The sequence below is a fragment of the Monodon monoceros genome, unplaced genomic scaffold, assembly GCF_005190385.1.
Source record: "Monodon monoceros isolate NGI ecotype Baffin Bay Population unplaced genomic scaffold, NGI_Narwhal_1 Super_Scaffold_16, whole genome shotgun sequence".
In the NCBI taxonomy this organism is placed as follows: Eukaryota; Metazoa; Chordata; class Mammalia; order Artiodactyla; family Monodontidae; genus Monodon; species Monodon monoceros.
Window position 1 is genome coordinate 62,922,503 of NW_021703772.1, and position 15,484 is coordinate 62,937,986.

At 41.7% G+C, this 15,484-nt stretch overlaps 1 protein-coding gene across 7 annotated transcripts in view; it reads left to right on the forward strand.

The window, feature by feature from the left end:
- Positions 1–234: 234 nt before the first annotated feature.
- The window catches only part of ABCB11 (ATP binding cassette subfamily B member 11), a 95,216-nt gene continuing 79,966 nt past the window's right edge, over positions 235–15,484 (forward strand). For 5 of the 7 annotated variants that reach the window (XR_003793934.1, XR_003793935.1, XM_029225204.1 and 2 more), the window contains exons 1-5: positions 235–315; positions 9,286–9,388; positions 10,908–10,929; positions 13,909–13,963; positions 14,738–14,976. Coding sequence is in view for 5 of the 7 variants with exons in the window: in XM_029225204.1 (XP_029081037.1) it covers positions 9,313–9,388; positions 10,908–10,929; positions 13,909–13,963; positions 14,738–14,976 (392 nt within the window). In the remaining 2 variants the exon portion in view is untranslated. Of the gene's footprint in view, positions 316–9,285; positions 9,389–10,907; positions 10,930–13,908; positions 13,964–14,670; positions 14,977–15,484 lie in introns of those variants that run through there. The other 2 variants (XM_029225205.1, XM_029225206.1) reach the window with 2 other exon arrangements.

A 15,484-nucleotide genomic window follows, 5' to 3' on the forward strand; every position in this document is an offset into this window, starting at 1 on the left:
TCACCTCTCCTTCGAAGCTGAATCAACACTTTGCAAAGCCTGTTGACACCCTCAGAGGGATTCCCAAGTGCACTCTGTGTTTGGGGTTATTATTTTGAGGGTGTTCAACCTTTCCTCAGATGTCACTGAACTCTGCTTAGGCTGGCCTTCAGGGCATTGACCCTTAAGCAAATAGATAGTGTTCTCGAAAAAGCTTGAATTCTGTTCAGTGCTTTACAATGATGAAAACTGAAGTTGGAATGGGTTAGAAAACTTTTTGACTCTCCACAGTGGAGTCCATTGTTTCTTCTGGCTTCTTCAATTTCACGTTCACAGGTAAGTGACGTATACCGTCTAGAGCATGTGAAGACTATGTTCTGCAAATTCATTTCCTCTAAGTCTTACTTTGTGGCGTGTTGTGTTTCTGATTCATTAAAGGCTGGCCTCTTGTTATGCAATAAACAATGCTACAGGGCTTGGCTAGGAACTTGCAGAATACATTAATGATTTCATAATATTGTATATAATACAGATAAATCTTTGTTGCTATCTCATTTATAGTAATACTTTTTTAATGCATCAATTGTCTTGAGAATGTGTGTGCGTGTGTGTGGTATGTGGGTGTGTGTGGTGCAAATGGGCAAATAGATTGAATAATCAGCGCAAAGTAAAAATGTTACTGAACTTCTTAAACTTGGCTTTATGAAAGCACAATTCTGTATGCACTGACCACCACAAATCTTACCCCAGAAAGCTGGTGCTGGTTTCATACAGAACTATACCGACTCCATTCTCCTAGTTTTCAATAATTCAGATGCTAGAAAATATAAGCTCTGGATTCATGGCTAGAAGGGGAAAAATTGGATTCTAGAATCTTATTTCCATTTTTCGGTTTCCTTAGACAGTAGAAATCACATGTTGCTGATGATTTGCACACGTTGATCAAATATCATTCACATTTAAGGCTGGGAATAAAGTGCGTTTTTTCTAACGTTTTGAAGGGGAGAATAGCTTTCTAGACATTTTAGAGGCAAATTATAATGATTGTACTTAGAACTCAATATTGGGATCTAATAGTGGTTATTACTGAACTTTTAAGGTATTAACTTATTTACAGGCTAATTTTTTAAAATACATTTATTTATTTTTGGCTGCGTTGGGTCTTCGCTGCTGCGTGCAGGCTTTCTCTAGTTGCAGCAAGCGGGCGTTACTCTTGGTTGCGGTGCGCGGGCTTCTCACTGCAGTGGCTTCTCTTGTTGCACAGCACGGGCTCTAGGCACGTGGGCTCAGGAGTTGTGGCTCATGGGCTCTAGAGTGCAGGCTCAGTAGTTGTGGTGCACGGGTTTAGTTGCTCTGCAGTATGTGGGATCTTCCCGGACCAGGGCTCGAACCCGTGTCCCCTGTATTGGCAGGTGGATTCTTTTTTTTTTTTTTAACATCTTTATTGGAGTATAATTGCTTTAAAATGGTGTGTTAGTTTCTACTTTATAGCAAAGGGAATCAGTTATACGTATACATATATCCCCATATCTCTTCCCTCTTGTGTCTCCCTCCCTCCCACCCTGCCTATCCCACCCCTCTAGGTGGTCACAAAGCACCAAGCTGATCTCCCTGTGCTATGCGGCTGGCAGGCGGATTCTTAACCACTGTGCCACCAGGGAAGCCCCTACTGGCTATTTCTTAATAGAGGTTCTTTCTGTGTGCAGTCAACCCTCACCCAGACTTAGTTACCCTCCTACTCTGCCTGTACCACTCTTGTCATTATCTGTTTGAAACCTCCATCTCCCTGCCTAGCGGTTTACATGCCCTTCCCCCCACTAGATTGTTGAGCCCTTGAATAATTTGTGTGTCCTGCTACTAAGAGTAACGGTGACAAATATTTGCCGATGAATGCTGGAAGTGGATTTGGAAGTAATTTAGGAAAAAAACACTGCTCACTCTGTGGTTTTAAAAGACACTGAAATTGCTAGAAAATGCCGAGTTCCTTAGCAGGAATCAAGTATTAGGTTTACTTTGCTTTATGAAGGTGAAAGAACTACACCTATAGAGACCAAGAAGAAGAGCAGGGAGGAACTTTGGTGTTAAATCCTGTTTTCTTCAAGAGCAGTTCCTTAGTTCTCTGTCTCATTTGCGACCCTGTGAAGCAGGCCTACCCGTCTGCCCCTTGAGGATCACTGTGTATTTCTTTCCCTTCTCAGTCAGCTGTAGCCCCCATGGCTAAAGGGCCTCTGTTTCATCTTATCCCGGGACAGTGTCTCCACACTGTTGACACACACCTGCTTATCTGCAAGGCAGTATTTTTCTATTTTTCTTGCTTCTTGGTATAAATCAATATTTCTTTTCTCCTTTAATGATCCTTTGGAGAAAGAAATCATTTGCTGGGTTTGATCATAATCAGGGTGCCCTTCCTACATACCTAAATGTCAGCAGTGAAAGACTTGTTAAGGGCTTTTTTTTTAAAAATCGGAATTTGTGGCTTCAAAAGGGACTTCCAAATTCACCAGGAGCAGGTGCAGTTCTCTCTGAGCAGCTCAGGGAAGGGGAGAGTGTGGTGCTGGCGGCCTTGAATGGTTTTACAGAGGGGAAGACTTCACGAGAGAAAAGTTAAAGCCAATATTCACAGTGTGATGTGAGGTCCGGAGGCTGTTCCAGCCCCAAGACTGGCCTCCCGCCCCTCAGTGGCTGCTACACCATTTAGATCCTCCTTACCATCGAGGCCTAAACATGGAAAAATCTCAGCCTCTTCCTCTTGAATTCAGTCTAGGCAAGATCAACGTGTTTCAAAAATATCATTTGGAAGAAAATGAACCGGAATGCAGAACAGATCTCCACAGAGGAAATTCAAAGCCGAGAACACTGGTAGAGTTGAGAAGCTGTGTCCTAAAGTGACAAGAGCCTGGGCACCGTTGGCCTGGCTGTCTTGCATCACACAGCCTGTTTCCTTTGGTCACCTGAGGCCTGTCTGCCCAGGAGTGAAATGAACTGCATATGCCCCTGACCTTGGTAAACGAGGGGGCACCGCTGCTGGGCCTGGGAGATTTCTGTCCTTCCCAGCCCGATCTCCCTGTCTCTCTGGGTGTGGGCTTATCAGAGTGCTGTGTTTTTTGAAAGTATAAATACGATCATATCTTTTTCTTGCCTAAAAGCCCTTACTAGTTCCCGTTGCCCTGGGGATAAGGACCTAAGTCCTCAGCATTAAGGATTATGAGGCCCTGAGGAATGAAGCAGCCACATCCTCCAGAGCTGCCCCATCCACGTTCCCTCAGACTCACTGGACACCCTTGGGTCCTTGAACCTATGTATTGTCTTTTGAGTCTGGGCCTTTGCGTGAGCCTGGAACGGCCTTCTCTCTCCTGTTCCCTTGGCTAACTTTCCCTATGTTCAAGGTCCCATGCTAACTGTGCTGGTTCCAGAGCCTTCCCTTACTCTCTAGACAAGGGCAGGGCCCTGCTTGAGGGTCTAGGGGATGCCTGTACTTCTCTTTTACTCACAGTCACAGTACTTACTTCTTACGTGTCATCTGTCTGCCCTGTCACAATGTAAGCTCCATGAGGACAGGCAGGTTGGAGGGCTGGTGTGCCGTAAGATTTTTAGGTTGGGTAAATCCGCTCTCCAAAGATTTCTCCCCGGGCTTCAGGCTGTCCTGAACTGACTTCATAATGCAGGGGTCTGCAAACATATCTGTGAAGAACTAGACAGTGAAGGTTGAGGCACTGGCGGGAAGGTGGGAATGGTCTCTGTCACAGCAACTTAACTCTGCCATTGTAGCCCCAAAGCAGCCAAGGGCAAAATGAAAACAGATGGGCATGACTGTGTCCCAAGAAAACGCGATGTACAAAAACAGGCAGTGGGCTGAATGTCCTGATTATTCTCATATCCTTCAGCCTGGAAGGATTCCAGCTACTGGGAGAACTGTTTTTACCCCAACCTGTTCTTTCCTTCCTTCCTTCCTTCCTTCTTCCCTCCCTCCCTTCCTTTCTTTCCCAATTGTTCTGCAGTATCAAGACAGTTGCTAGCGTTGACCCAGCTTTTGGTGAAGGTCAGCCCACTCATCCGTTGCTCCAGGCTGGTGTCTTGAGGTCACACTAGCAGCCTTGGTGTGATGGCCCATGATGGGCTCTGACATGTCGTGTTGTCCCCAGGATCTTTTTTTTTTTTTTTTTTTTTTTTGCGGTACGCGGGCCTCTCACTGTTGTGGCCTCTCCCGTTGCGGAGCACAGGCTCCGGACGCGCAGGCTCAGCGGCCATGGCTCACGGGCCCAGCTGCTCCGCGGCATGTGGGATCTTCCCGGACCGGGGCACGAACCCGCGTCCCCTGCATCGGCAGGCGGACTCTCAACCACTGCACCACCAGGGAAGCCCTCCTCAGGATCTTTGATTTGCTCCTGGCACGGCCTATAGAACGTGTATCTCCTCCAGCTTTGACAGCCTCAACCCCCTGTGCCGCTGCTCCCTTAGCCCCTTCTCTGAGGTCTCTCACTGTCCCAGGTTCTCTCGGGCGACCATCCAGGTGCTGCTCTCTGTCTCCTCTCTCTCCTCCCCAGCAGTTGTCTTCCAGAACGCTGTTGCTAATGTTCTAAGGTAGAAAAATCCTTGCTATTACTACCAGTAAAGGTCAGGAGACTGTTCTCTAATGTAGATTTCTGTGTTGATAAGATTACACATTTTATCAAAGAAAAAGAAACTTTGACCCTGGAGAGTTTAACAGAAGCGCAGGTAGTACTCAGGGTATAGACCACGTACCATTTGGCAGAGGGGGAAACTGGTGTTGGCAATTCAGAATTCTTGGGGGATTCCATGATTAGGTGGCCAAAATCTGCTGGTCAGTGCTTAGAAAGCTTGATTTCCTACTTTTAACTCCTAGATTCTCTTAAGTTTATTGAAAGACAATGTTTCTGGGAGACCTTGAAAATTCTCAATCTGTTCCCAAAGAGAGTTTTTAGAGATTAAAATAATTTACTATATAAAAAGACAGAGTGAAAAGGAAATAGCTTGGTAAGTTATTTTCAAATCTGAGTTCTTTTGTGTGGGTTAAAGTACAATTTTGTTATTGTAAATTGTTAAGAAACCCTAATTAAAGCTTCTTGCAATGCATGATACCCAAGTACCTTTCACATGCTTCAGGAAGCTCAAGAACAAATTGTTAGCTTAAATGCTATAGATAATAGCTGAGAGAGTAGAATTAGATGACATGACATCTGCTTGCACTCTTAAATCATAAATGTACCAAGTGAGGAAGAGACATGCTCTCACCACCCTGTACAACAAATGTGCTTGTCACTGAAATCTAGATTCCCACTGTTTCCAGGGTTTCAGAGACTAACAGAGATGTTCTCCAGCATCTGCTCTAAGAATTTCCCAGGATCTCATCTAATAAAAAGGGAATTAACCAGTGGGGAAAACATGGTCTAATGATACATCAGGGTACACTTATAATGGCATGAGGCCATTCATCTAACATCTAATTTTGGAAACATCGTTTTTTTCTGGAAAATACCACAAGCAAAGTCTTCGTTTATTCTTTCTAGTAATTTTAATATCTCACTGCACTTCTCCAAATGTAGTGTTACAAAATTGCTACTATCTTTGTGGGTGCACACAAGTAATTACCATTTTCAACACAATGGCCTTTAAAAGTCATCACGGAATTGACCAGAGATAAGGCAACTAGCTTCCATTTCTTTTTTTTCTCTTTTTGTTATTTATTTATCTATTTATCTATCTATTTATTTATTTATTTATTTTTGGCTGCGTTGGGTCTTCGTTGGAGCACGCTGGCTTTCTCTAGTTGCGGCCAGAGGGGGCTACTCTTCATTGCAGTGCCTGGGCTTCTCACTGCGGTGGCTTCTCTTGTTGTGGAGCATGGGCTCTAGGTGCACGGGCTTCAGTAGTTGTGGCATGTGGGCTTCGGTAGTTGTGGCTTGTGGGCTCTAAAGTGCAGGCTCAGTAGTTGTGGCGCACAGGCTTAGTTGCTCCGTGGCATGTGGGATCTTCCCGGACCAGGGCTAGAACCCGTGTCCCCTGCATTGGCAGGCTGATTCTTAACCACTACAGCACCAGGGAAGTCCCCTAGCTTCCGTTTCTGACTGAGCAACCGATGCATGTCCTGTAGCACTGGAGAGAGTGTGTCTTTTAAAACATAGCTCCTTGGAATGGACTACTGAAGTCCAGAGTGATGCATTGAATGTTGAGAAAGAAAACAAACAAAAGAACAGTCCCAGATATTTGGTTGCTGGCCTGGCACTCACAGCTAAGCTGTGTTATTCTCCTATAAGAAATAAACAATCTCATAGAATACTAACTGAATTAGTCAGTGTTCTGCAAAGGAACAGAAAGAATAGGATTATATATAGATACATAGAAAGAGATTTATTATGAGTCATGTGATTATACAGGCTGAGAAGTCCTACGATCTGCCATCTGCAAGCTGGAGACCCAGGGAAGCCAGTGGTGTAGTTCCAGTTGGAATCTGAAGGCCCAAGAGCCAGAAGTGCAGATGTCTGAGGGCAGGAAAAGATGATGTCCCAGCTAAAGCAAAAGGGCAAATTCACCCTTCAAAAAAATTAATTAGTTAATTTTTTAATTGATACATAGTTGACATATAACATTGTGTCAGTTTAAGGTATACAACATGTTGATTTGATACATTTACTTATTGCAATATGATCACCACTGTAGCTTCAGCTAGTACCTTTATCACATCACATAATTATTATTTCTTTTTTGTGGTGAGGACATTTAAGATCTAGTCTCTTAGCAGTTTTGAAGTACACAATACAGTATTGTTGACTGTCATCACTGTGCTGTGTATTAGATCTCCAGAACTTACTAATCTTCTAGTTGCAAGTTCGTACCCTTTAACAACATCTCCCCGACTCCTCCCAACTCCCCGGGCCCTGGTAACCACCATCCTACTCTCTGTTTCTACAAGTTCAGCTTTTTTAGATTCCACATAAAAGTGAGATCATCAATATTTGTCTTTCTTTGTCTGGCTTATCTCACTAAGCATAATGTCCTCACGTTCCATCCATGTTGTTGCAAACGGTAGGATTTCCTTCTTTCTCATGGCTGAGTAGTATTCCCTTGACTTAAAACATGGAGAAATCGGGGCCTGGAGAAAGGTTAAAAAACATATCCAACAACATAGAGTGAAGCCGTAGGCAGTACTGGGATCTGTGGAACTCCAAAGTTCACAGGCAAGACACTGCCAATGGCCTCTAAACACTGCCAACTATTTGCACACCAGTGGAAAGAAACCTTTTTAAATGAAGAACTAAGCCAGGAAAAAAAATAATTGGAGACTGGAGTTTTTAAAAATGTCTCATTTTGGGCTTCCCTGGTGGCACAGTGGTTGAGAGTCCATCTGCCGATGCAGGGGACACGGGTTCATGCCCTGGTCCGGGAAGATCCCACATGCCGCGGAGTGGCTAGGCCCGCAAGCCATGGCCACTGAGCCTGCGCGTCCGGAGCCTATGCTCCGCAACAGCAGAGGCCACAACAGTGAGAGGCCCGCGTACCACACACACACACAAAAAAGTCTCATTTTAAAATTAGGAAATGCAATATTACAACTATGGTTCATGTTGTTTTATTATTTTCTCATTTTCAAAGAGTTTCTTTCTTTGCTTTTTGAAAAAACAATTTTGGTCAAAATTTCAAAAATGTTATAACCAGCAAACATTGCAGCCTGAATGTAATATTGCTATGTTAAAGAAATTTTGTTGTTGGATTAAAGAATTCTGAATTTGTTTTTTTTAGTATTTTTTTAACTGACCTGATAAGCTACATAGTTAATGTTTCACACTCTGCATTTTTTTTTTTTTTTGGCTGTGCTGGGTCTTCATTGCTGCGCATGGGCTCTCTCTAGTTGCGGCGAGCGGGGGCTACTCTTTGTTGTGGTGTGCAGACTTCTCATTGTGGTGGCTTCTCTTGTTGTGGAGCACTGACTCTAGGCCCATGGGCTTCAGTAGTTGCGGTGCATGAGCTCAGTAATTGTGGCACACGGGCTTAGGTGCCCCATGGCATGTGGCATCTTCCCAGACCAGGGATTGAACCTGTGTCCCCTGCATTGGCAGGTGGATTCTTAACCACTGGACCACCAGGGAGGTCCCTCTCACTCTGCTTCTTAATAATGAGTTTATTTTTTAGAATTTATTTTGTATAAATCATGTTGATAGATACCATTATCTTGATAGTACATTTGCTATGACGTAATGAGAAGGGTACTTTATCTCTGTGGTCTTCCTCCCCAAAACACACAACTCCTGTCTAATCATGAGAAAAACAGCAGATAAATCCCAATTTCAGGAACATTCTGTAAAATAACTGTTCAGTACTTCTCAAAACTGTCAAGATCATCAGAAAGAAGAAATTTATAAGAAATTGTCATGGCTAAGAGAAGCTTAAGGAGATTTGACAACTTAGTGTAATGTCTTTATATCGTCACAACACTTTGCACTATTGGATATTTAATCTTTGCCAGTATTTCAATGAATGGTTTTAGTATTTGTCACTGATCAGTACCCAAATTCATTCATTGGGTTGCAACGTAATGATTTTTCTAATTTTATGGGCTTTTAAACATCTGGAATGGATATTAATTTTTACTGAATACTTTTTCTCCATCTATCAGGATGATCCAATTTTTTTACATTAGACAATCATTGCATTTCTGGGATCAACGTTGCTCACTATGTTTTTTTCATAAACTGCTAGATTATATTGAACATATTTAGCATTCTAAACTCTACTTTCAAAAATAATTATAATTCTATTTTTTTTCTTATAACATTTTTATTTGTTTTGAAGTCAAGGTTATCCTTGTGTTATAAAATGAATTAGGTAGCAGTTCTCCTGGTCCATGCTGGACTTTCCATATTCTGGATCTAGGGGCTGCATTTACAAAGGAGCACTGAAACCTACCCACCAGTATTTGGTTGTTGTTGGTCAACTCTACCGACCCAAGAATGTCACCAGTTGGCTGTGCCCTTCTAGTGGTTTTTATTTTTACTCATTAAAAAAAAAAATCAATCAAACAAGCAAGCACAGATAAGCAGAAAGAACAAATAAATAAAAAGCAACTATCCATCCAGCAACCAGAGAAAGTCATAATCAATGGTTTGGGTTCATCTTTCCTAATAATTAGACTCTTTCACGGGGTTATTAACCAATTAAAAAAATCTACTTTTGTCCGAGATTGTTAATGAAGATAATTTCTTGAACCAAATTATTCTTTCGCTTGGCTACTTTGGTTAAGGAGGAGAAAATAAATAATAATCACAATGATTCTTTTATTTTATTTTCTAGAGTTGTTGGCTGTGGACTGCAATTACCATGTCTGACTCAGTAATTCTTCGCAGCGTGAAGAAATCTGGAGAGGACAATCATGGTTTTGAGTCAGATAGATCATGTAAGTGGCTTTTTTCTCTTACTGTCTCTTGTACAAAGAGAGGTGAGACCAAAAGTGGAACAAGCTAGTGAAGGTTTAAGGAGAAGAGAAAAATCAATGGCAATAAGTAGAACTGTTACTGGATGGTCTTCTAACATACTCTAGGCGTTTCTCCCTAGAATCCATCTAGTGGAAAGGCTGAGAGTGCTAGGTAAGAACGCACAAATCCTGGGTGAGTGAAAGCATCTCACCTATAAATATCTCTTCCCTGGGTAGAGCAGGGTTGTTCTAGCACTGGCTATTATTATTACCTTTATTCGTATATTGTTATAATTGATTATAGTAGTAAATGTTTAGTGAGCGTTGCTCCCTGAGAGGAACAGTACAAAGACTCTGCTGGCCAGAGTGAGGTAATGTGTGTAGCACTAGTACATGGTGTGTAGTGAGGGCAGATGATTCTAAGCTATTATTATTATTTTTTTTAATCCTATTATTTTACATTTTATAGAAGAGGAAACAGAGAGTTGGATACATTTTTGAAAACTTGGCAAAGATCGTGTGACTAATAATTAACGGAGCCGTAATCCTAATCTGGTTCTGATTCCCAAACCTAAGAGGTTAATCTCTATCTACACTGTAATGCGTCTTTACTTTTTTTTTTTTTTTTTTTTTTTTTGCGGTACGCAGGCCTCTCACTGTTGTAGCCTCTCCCGTTGCGGAGCACAGGCTCCAGACGTGCAGGCTCAGCGGCCATGGCTCACGGGTCCAGCCACTCCCCTGCTTGTGGGATCCTCCTGGACCGGGACACGAATCCGTGTCCCCTGCGTCAGCAGGCGGACTCTCAACCCCTGCGCCACCAGGGAAGCCCCGCATCTTTACTCTTGATGAAATGAAATGACATGAAATTTAAATGCCAGGGGAACCAGGATGTGCTGTCCTATGACAATGGTTGGCATTAGCACCTCGGGTTCCTTTCCTTGTGGTTTCCCTACACTCAGGACCCTGAGCGCCCACTTTCACCTCCTCCCCTCTGTCTGCTCTGACCTATGCTGGGGAAAATAGTATGTGGCTCAATCCTATGGCTTCTACTGGCATGGGGGTGTCAATGATATCTTATTGTTTAGTTGATTTGTGGTCCGCATTTTAAGTAGACAAATTCTGATGTTTATAAAGAACCAAACAAGAAATAAATATTCATTTTATTTGGTAGTTCAAAAAATAGCTTCCTTTAGCTAATTTAGAAATGTTGGTCTTTAGTTGACATCCAGAAGGTAAAAAGATTTCATTTTCTGGAGAAAAGTCAAGAAACGTAGTCAAGGCAGCAGTCCTGAATGTGAAAAAAATGTCTTCTATAATATGGAAAGAGAGAGAGAGAAAGAGAGAGAGAGAGAGAGAGAGATGAAAAAGCAAATAATTATTTTGCATTATTCCATGAATAAAAGTAATTATAGAAATGGCTTTCCAGAGCAAAATTGTTAATGACTATGTTTCATTTTGTCATTATTATTAACTGCTTTATGTATTGTTTTTATCCTGACAGATGACAACGATAAGAAATCAAAGTAAGTGACTACTCAACAATGCATCACATCTTCAAAACAATTTCCTAATATTCCCATAAAAGGCACAAAGCAGAAGCAATATTTTTACACACATTGCACTGCCTACAAAATGGTATATATAATCCATGCTTTTTCTCTTTAAAACATTACTATAATTTAATTTCAAAAACCTTTGGGAATATTCCTTCTGGATTAGGCCCAAATCTCCCTTGTATGTCCAGGAACACCACAGAATTTCTGACCTAAATGAGCAGAGGAAAAATTGGACAAGTATGATTTCATGGGCACAGAGAAGAAAGCCCAATGCTTCCCAAAAGCAAATAGTAGAAACCTAAAATGTAATTATTAGATGTTTCTCTTTAAGAGTTTAAATTCTCTTATAAAACAAATGCCACTTAATCATACTCGGTATGAGGGCAGGATTAAAGGAGTCTAATTTAGAAAACAAGGAGGTACCAGCTAAGTTTCTGAAATAGAGGTGGTGGAAAGGGAGAGGTTGAAGGTATTTAAGACATTTTAAGTAATTCATGGCAGAGGGAGGTGGTAGTTGTGGTAACATTAGCTTTGGACTTGGAAGGTAGGGTCAGCTGGGTGCAGAATAACCATTCTTTCTCACGGGGTGGGAAAGAGATGGAAGAGGGCATGGATGCTGATGAATGAGCTGCAATGAGGATGAGCAGGAAAGCTGAGTGAGTGCTTTGGTTTTTAGAGGATACGAACCTTTCTCCTGATAAGTGTGGTAACGTAGGATGAGAAGATGACAGTGAAAATTTGATAAAGCTGCTGAGGGGAATGGGAACAATCTGTAGAGGGATGAAGTACAGTGCTGTGGGTTGAGCTGAGGTTGGAGACCATACTCATTCATTCATTCATTCATTCATTTCACAAATATTAATTGAGGACATACTGGGCTTAGGTGCTGAGGATATAGAAAAGAACAAAGTAGGCAAAAATCTCTGTCCTTGAGGAACTCACATGCCCTTGAAGAGCTCCCTCCCTTAATGAAGGATACATAATAAACACTATAAATAAATAAAATATATAGCATGGGAGCTAGTGATAATTTATCACTCCCTTTCTAAGAAGAAACAAGTAAACAAGGAAATGGAGATTTGAAATGATGTAGGGGAGAGTTGAAACTTTAAAGACTTTGGCCATGGAAGGTTCCATTGAGAAGGTGACTTTGGAGAGAAGGTATGAAGGAGGTGAGGGAGTTGGCCATGCAGATATCTGAAGAAAGAGCATTTTGGTGAGAGGAAGTAGCAAGTGCAAACACCCAGAGGTGGGAACAAATTTGGCATGGACAAAAGTCAGCAAAGAGGCCAGGTGGCTCAGGTGGTGAAAATTGGAGTGAAGTAGGAGAAAACAAGGTCAGAGAGTCAACTGGCCAGACCACGGAGGGCTGTGGATGTGTCAGCAAGGAACTGTGATTCTACTCTGAGCTAGAAGGGAAGCTTAGGGCAGCCAAGTGCTAAGCACAGCATGTGCAGCACCTTTCAGATGGTGGAGAGGTTGTCTCTAGCAGGCCCAGCAGCCTGGCTTCAGGAGGAGAAGGGGGAACAGCTGGCTGAATGCAGAGATGGGGTTTCCAAGGATGGATTTGGGGAAAAGGATTGAGGATGATGGTGAAAGTGTGGTCCAAATGGCCAGCAGTGGCACTTAGGATGCCTGAGTAAGGAAGCAACATCTTGATGGGGTTTAGTGATTGTAAGTAAATGGAGAGTTTAAAGGACTGCGGGTCTCAACTGAGATGACAAATAGGTATAGAAGGAGGAAGGAAATGAGAAAACAAGAAGCATGCTCAGTCCCAAAGAGCCGATAGAGTAGACTAGTTCCTGGTGAAAACAAGACCTGGGGTATATTCATGAATGGATGACTCAGGTGAAGTGGAGATCCCTGGAGTTGAAAAGTTCAAGGATGGGTTGAGTACAATTTTATGAGCAATAAAATGAATAAGAAATAATAAGTAAATATGAGTTTATGGGAAGTATGGGAGTTTTTTTGAATTTTTTGTCATATTTAATGTAGTTGTAAAATTTTTAAGTGCGAGAAGGAAGCTATAAATCAGATAATCCAACCACCTCAACTTATAGGGAAATGTAGGTAGAAAGAGGCCGAGGTTCAAAGCTGAGGTCCAATAGTTATTTGCTACTGTAACAGGGAGTACAGAGTACTTTTAATTTTCTCTTAGCACCTCTCAGAAAGACCTCAGTGAATCTCTACTGAACAAGAGATACAGCTATACTGAAATCTCCAGAAGAGGTAAATCTGAAAGTAATAGCCAGTTTAAAAATTTTTTTTTATTTTATATTGGAGTATAGTTGATTAACAATGCTGTGCTAGTTTCACAACAAAGTGATTCAGCTATACTTATAAATGTATCTATTCCTTTTCAAATTCTTTTCCCATTTAGGCCATTACAGAATATTGAGCAGAATTCCCTGTGCTATACAGTAGGTCATTGTTGGTAGTTTTTGTTTTAGTTTTCTAAAAATAAACTTATTTATTAATTTTTGGCTGCGTTGGGTCTTCGTTGCAGTGCACGGGCTTCTCATTATGGTCGCTTCTCTTGTTGCGGAGCATAGGGTCTCAGCTCGTGGGCTTCAGTAGCTGTGGCTCGAAGGCTCTAGAGTGCAGGCTCAGTAGTTGTGGCACGTGGGCTCCGTAGTTGTGGCTCACAGGCTCTAGAGCGCAGGCTCAGTAGTTGTGGTGCATGGGCTTAGTTGCTCCGCGCCATGTGGGATCTTCCCGGACCAGAGCTCGAACCCATGTCTCCCACATTGGCAGGCGGATTCTTAACCACTAGGCCACCAGGGAAGCCCCCTGGTTAGTTTTTAAGATACCAGTTTTGGAAAGAATTTCACAGCTAGTGGGGGCTTTCTTTCTTACTAAAGAATGACTCATAAAATCACCATCTAGGAAGAATTTCTCATTGTTTTGGAAAGGATGGTCTTTAAACCCCTGTGTTTTCCTCCTCAGGTTAGAAGATAAGAAGAAGAAAGGTGGCAGCAGTCAAGTTGGCTTCTTTCAATTGGTAATAAAGCTGTGCTGATTTATGGCACAGGTTTTGCCACTGTGAGTTGTTCAAGTGGCGGAGGAAATGTTATAGTCACATTGGCAGGTTTTTTAACTACAATGATCACTTTTTCAGTCATAAACTGTCTACGTGATAACATGTTGAATAGCAATTAGAAATTTATTGCTGATTAAACACACAAATTCTATCTGGTAGATCATAAAAGTGTTGTAGAAGATAATCTCTAAGCCCCTAATTATCATTTTAGTAAGGAAAATTATCATAGTAATCATGTCATGTATACTTATTCTTATGACGTCTTTAGAAATTCCATAGTGTAGGTATTTTTCTCAAATTTGCAGAGTGGAGGCATTTCTGGGCACAAATAGGCACTCTTCATTGTCAGTATCAGTTCTGGGAGCCAATTTATACAATTGCTGAATAACCCACACAGAATATCTACATGGCAATAGCATCTGTGCCAGTGATTGTTTCCCCCTTAAGCTGGGAATGAATATCTAAGAACTAAAGTCAGCTCCTGAGATAAAGAGAATGAATTAAGAGACTAGGAAAGAGATAACATGAACTAACAATGTAAGAGTCTAATGATTTAGATAATCGACGTACCGTTTATTTCAATATTAGTGAGAACTCTACCTTTCAATTAAGATGATTCCCTTAAGACTTGGTGTTGAATACTATTTATCAGAATCTAGTAACTAAAATTAAATAGTCCTCCTACCTCTCCTGCTTTTCACCCATAGATGATCTCTGAATCCTTTGTTTTTCAAGTTTCGATTTTCTTCAAAGACTGACATTTGGCTGATGTCTGTGGGAAGTTTATGTGCATTTCTCCATGGAGTAGCCTATCCAGGCGTGCTACTGATTTTTGGCACAATGACAGATGTTTCTATTGAGTATGACATGGAATTACAAGAACTCAAGATCCCTGGAAAAGCATGTGTGAATAACACGATAGTATGGACCAACAGCTCCCTCTACCAGAACGTGACAAATGGAACGCGCTGTGGGTAGGCTGCTATTTTTTACTTTTCACTGTTTTGGCTTGTATCTTAGATTGTAATTCAAAATGTGTGAAGAGAACCTGATGGACTGAGCTGGAGTGGTGTCTAACACAGAGCAAAAAGAAACATAAATTTACCCTTATTTCTATAAATTACTCTGCCCTGAAGTTCTTCCTGTCCTACCGGATTTTTAAAGCTTAATAACAACAACAGCAAAACCCAGAACTGGAAATTGCTCATTAAATACATCACCCAGATTTCACCACTTTGTAGACCACAGGCTTGAGGATGACACTACCAAAACTTGATGCAGTTGGAGGATGACCCATGAATTTTACTTGAGTCCTTGTCATGTCTCATATCCAAGACTTCCTTTTTCCTCTTTCCTGTTTCCTCCTCCCTCCCTCCCTCCCTCCCTCTTTTCTTCCTTCCTTCCTTCCTTCCTTCCTTCCTTCCTTCCTTCCTTCCTTTCTTTCTTTCTTTCTTTCTTTCTTTCTTTCTTTCTTTCTTTCTT